Source organism: Trichechus manatus, unplaced genomic scaffold, assembly GCF_000243295.1.
Source record: "Trichechus manatus latirostris isolate Lorelei unplaced genomic scaffold, TriManLat1.0 scaffold00209, whole genome shotgun sequence".
Classification (NCBI taxonomy): domain Eukaryota; kingdom Metazoa; phylum Chordata; class Mammalia; order Sirenia; family Trichechidae; genus Trichechus; species Trichechus manatus.
Window position 1 is genome coordinate 26,657 of NW_004444145.1, and position 4,391 is coordinate 31,047.

At 40.3% G+C, this 4,391-nt stretch overlaps 1 protein-coding gene across 1 annotated transcript; it reads left to right on the forward strand.

Moving 5' to 3' along the window:
- Positions 1-2,816: 2,816 nt before the first annotated feature.
- Positions 2,817-3,755, forward strand: LOC101352324 (olfactory receptor 8S1-like). Its single transcript, XM_004388371.1, has one exon. It carries the CDS (start codon positions 2,817-2,819, stop codon positions 3,753-3,755), a length of 939 nt encoding a protein of 312 aa, XP_004388428.1.
- The last annotated feature ends 636 nt before the right edge of the window (positions 3,756-4,391 follow it).

Consider the following 4,391-nt stretch of genomic DNA (forward strand, 5'->3'; position numbering starts at 1 on the left):
CATAAATAAATGAAAATGTTGGTTTATATAACAATCTACCCTTACTTAAAACTATCATAAACTCATTAAACAAATGTTTTCCTAAGTACTCCTAAGTCTGGAAGCACTCAAACTGAAAAAGGACCTTTGTGTAGGAAACTAAACAGATTCATCAAAGCGAATAGACTTGAATTGAGAGTTTAAGGAAATGAACATGCTTGCTGAGATTTTGGTTTTTGTTTTTACTTATTTGATCAACAAATTACTTTTACACAGCTAATTTACTTGCAAGTGATTTTTCCTGCAAACTCCCAAACAGAAGACACAATCTGTAGACTGTCAGTTGAAAACTACTCCTTTCCTGCTTGGGGACCAGTCAAATAACTCTTAGGCTACTCTGTCTCCTGTCAACTCCCACCAGATTCAGAAGTTTACATTTAATGATTACAGGTTCTTACATCAAACCAAAGGTTTCAAAGGCCACACCTAAGAGATTCCCTTCGGTCCTAATAAAAGCTAATGTTGCTAAATTTCTTGATGACCAAGTCTCACTGCAAGCTGTAACTATCAGCTATAAAAACCACTTCCCCAGCCATCCCCTGGGCTACCAAGGGCAGAAAATCAACCTTGCTAGCTGCCTAAACATAGCTGCTCTGCAGCTTGGTTAAACCTGACAATACTATGTGTAGGTGAGACATGCTATTAGAAACAGGAAAAATCGAAGGGTGTTTGAGACTCTTTGAAAGAAGAATTTGTTCTATGGCCATTTCACTTTGTTAGTGCAGAATGCAGTAAAATTTTTCAAGATCATAAGATTTTATAAACTCAAGTATGATACAAGATATAGAAAGTCACCTTCTTTGGTTCATCTTCCCTCTTAGTAGATGAATTCAAATAAAAGTCCTGCAGCCAAGTTGAAGAACAGATCACCTGACTGGACAAGATGTACAGGTAATCTGTATTTGGGTCATGGGAAGGGTTTTGAGCCTGGGTTTATGGCTGAACAGTCAATAAATAGGGCTTCAGAAATTCCCCTTGTCCAGGCTTTGGACTTATTGGGAAAGGCCATGAGTAGGAAATTGACTGGGCCACCATAATGAGTCCTATAAATGAACCAAAGTTCAGACTTCAGGGTGTAAGTGCACAGCTGGAAGTCATGGGTAAACACTCAGTGTTCAAACAGGGAGAACATTGTTACAAACCAGACCTGAAGACTTAGGAAAAACAGAGTGGAGGGACAGGAGCCCAGTCTGGCCATGAGGGAGAAGTATGGTATATGGAGACTGAGACTAATGTCTCAGGATGAAAATCAGAGAAGTTAATCTAAATATCTATACAACACAGGCATATAAAGGATTGAATGTGCTATTCCTATTTCAAGCAGGCTTCAGAGTATAAGCTTAGAAAAGTGGCTGGTATTGGACTTCTTCCTGTTGGGTAGGGATTAGTAGCATTGGGTGTTTCCAGCAGATGCTGAGATTCAAACTCTCACAGACCCTTAGGATGAGTTTCCAACTTCTTTCATTATATTACCTGGGAGAATGGTCCAAAACATTTAGTAATGAGTAGGGTTCTCTACACTGGCTGCTGCTACAGCCAGGATACCACTTCATATATTCCTCTGGCATGAAACCCTCTCAAGCATTCCTCTTGCTTGCTTGCCCAGAGACTTTGATCTTTCCTATGATACACATCCACCATCATAATGCTATAGAGGAAGGGCCTGGAGGTCTGCACTGAGTCCCAACCACTTCATCTCCGCTTGTTGCTTCTGGAGTCTGGCAGTTATACTCTGTAGGTGCAATTACATACTTTCCTTTCGGAGTGAAGACACCTTCAGTAACTCCAAAGTTGTTTATTCTTTTAAGAGAGAGGATCCACTCCAAAATAATTCCAAACTGCCAATTTGCCTTCCAACGGGAGTCACGAGGAGGGGATGGCAGCTACCAGTAGTGATTTCAAGATAACTTTCTTTCATCTCTCGTAATAAAGAATAACAGCAGCAGTAGCAGCAAAAACTTTGATTTTTCATAATACTTCACCCTGTGGGAATTTATCTGATTTTTGCCTAGAATGACAATCTCAAAGAATAATATTGATGATGATGATAATAATAATAATAATGACAAATATACACTGAATAGTTAAGAGTAGGTTTTTTTCAAATAGGTTTTTATAGAATCTCATACTTAATCCTCAAAATCTTTTGAACTGCCATTATTATCTGCATTTTTCATATAAGGAAACGGAAGCACAGAGATTTACATATCATGTACAAGGTCATACAGCTAATTAGTGGTGGAGTTGGTATTTGAACGTAGTCTGACCCAAGAGTTCACATGCTGAGCCATTGGCTTATGATGCTCACTCATACTCTGGGAATCAGCTTTTCAGAACTTCCCATGTTTTACCAAACATAACTAACTGTTTCTCAGTCTTGAACTTTTGAACACGTTGTTAATGCAAGCTAAGTGTCCCCTTGATACCTGTTTTCCTAGAGCAATCAAACGCTTTCTTAAAAGTTTTCCTCAAATTCTCATAGTGTAATGTTATTACCGATCCCTCTCTAAGTCACATTTTGAGCTCTATTTGTACCAATTACACTGTTTTATAATGTCCTGTCTTCATGTCCTTCAATAAACTGGAAACTTTTAAGAGAAGGGACCACATGTCATTGATCTTTAACTTCCAATTAACTGACAGAAAACCCAGGCCATAGTAGGAGCTAAAAATACTTACCAAATAATAAGGATAGAAAAGAATCAATGCAAGGAGAAAATTGCTTGAGACATAGTAGAACCTTTTTTTGTGTCATTTCTAGGGAACAGCCTTTGTAAATGGCCTTGAGGAACCACAGTACCATCACTGAGTTCATACTCCTTGGGCTGGATGCAGCCCCCCACGTCCAGGCTCTGCTTTTTGTGTTTGTCTTGGTGATTTACCTCCTGACGCTGATGGGGAACCTGATGCTGCTGCTGGTGATCAGGGCTGATTCCCACCTCCACATCCCCATGTACTTCTTCCTGAGTCACCTCTCTTTCATTGATCTTTGCTTCTCTTCTGTCACTGTGCCCAAGATGCTAGAGAACTTACTGTCTCAGAGAAAAACCATATCAGTAAGGGGCTGTCTGGCTCAGGTCTTCTTTGTATCTGTCACTGCAGGGACAGAAGCCTGTCTTCTCTCAGTGATGTCATATGACCGCTATGCTGCCATCTGCCACCCTCTGCTCTATGGACAGATCATGAGTAAACAGCTGTTTATGCAGCTTGTGTGGGGCTCCTGGGGACTAGGCTTTCTGGATGCACTCATTAATATCCTCCTAGCTATGAACTTGGTGTTCTGTGAGGCCCAAATCATCCACCATTTCAGCTGTGAGATGCCGTCTATCCTCCCTCTGTCCTGCTCTGATGTCTCCAGGAACATCATTGCCTTGCTCTGTTCCACTCTCCTGCATGGTCTGGGAACTTTCCTCCTGGTCCTCTTATCCTATGTACACATTATTTCCACCATCTTGAGCATCAGCTCCACCTCAGGCAGAAGCAAGGCCTTCTCTACCTGCTCCTCCCACCTCTCTGCAGTGACACTTTACTATGGCTCTGGTTTGCTGCGTTATCTTATTCCAAACTCAGGTTCCCCAATGGAGATGATCTTCTCTGTGCAGTATACCATGGTCACTCCCATGCTGAATCCCCTCATCTACAGCCTGAAGAACAAGGAGGTGAAGGCAGCTATCAGAAGAATTTTGGAGAAGTATTTTCAACATATCGGGTACTGAAATAAGGATAGAGGATAGTAGAGAATTGGGGGATAAGTTGCATAAGACAAGACGTTGGGTGAGTTTAGAGTAAGGAGTACTCCTGACTACCCACAATGTCTGACGATACAAACTAAATAAGAATACATGAGAGAATGGCACAAAATTATTAGAAGGAGAGTTTAATTATTTAAGTTATTAAATAATCATCTTTATCTAGAATGTTTTCTTAGGAACATACTGATTCACTTTTCTCATTCTAAAACATTTGCCTAGTCTATGCACTTAATGAAATCATTTGTGTCATTATTCTATCATTATTTTTAGTTAACTTAGGGGAATGCACTAAAAAGCCATAAATCTGATAAGAATATAAAGTCCTGGAACTATGGGAGAGAAAAGTCATAGACTGGGGTTAATGAGGAGCAAGACAAAGAATTCCAACTGGGTGGCCATAGAAGATAGGCATAAAGAACTAAAAGTTCTGTAGAAGGAGAGTCAACATATTGAGGCAGATCTCAGTCTCAGACTCAGGTAAAATTTCCAAGAACTTTGTGGTTATGTGTAGCATGGTAGCCAAATCTCCAGTGTGGGAGGCTGCAAGAAGTTTTTGTGGCTACAGAAAGTTCATTTTCTCACATAGTCCTCATTCACTGT

Bases quoted from the DNA above. Each gene is read 5' to 3' on its own strand.
- LOC101352324 (XM_004388371.1), top strand. From the start codon at position 2,817: ATGGCCTTGAGGAACCACAGTACCATCACTGAGTTCATACTCCTTGGG.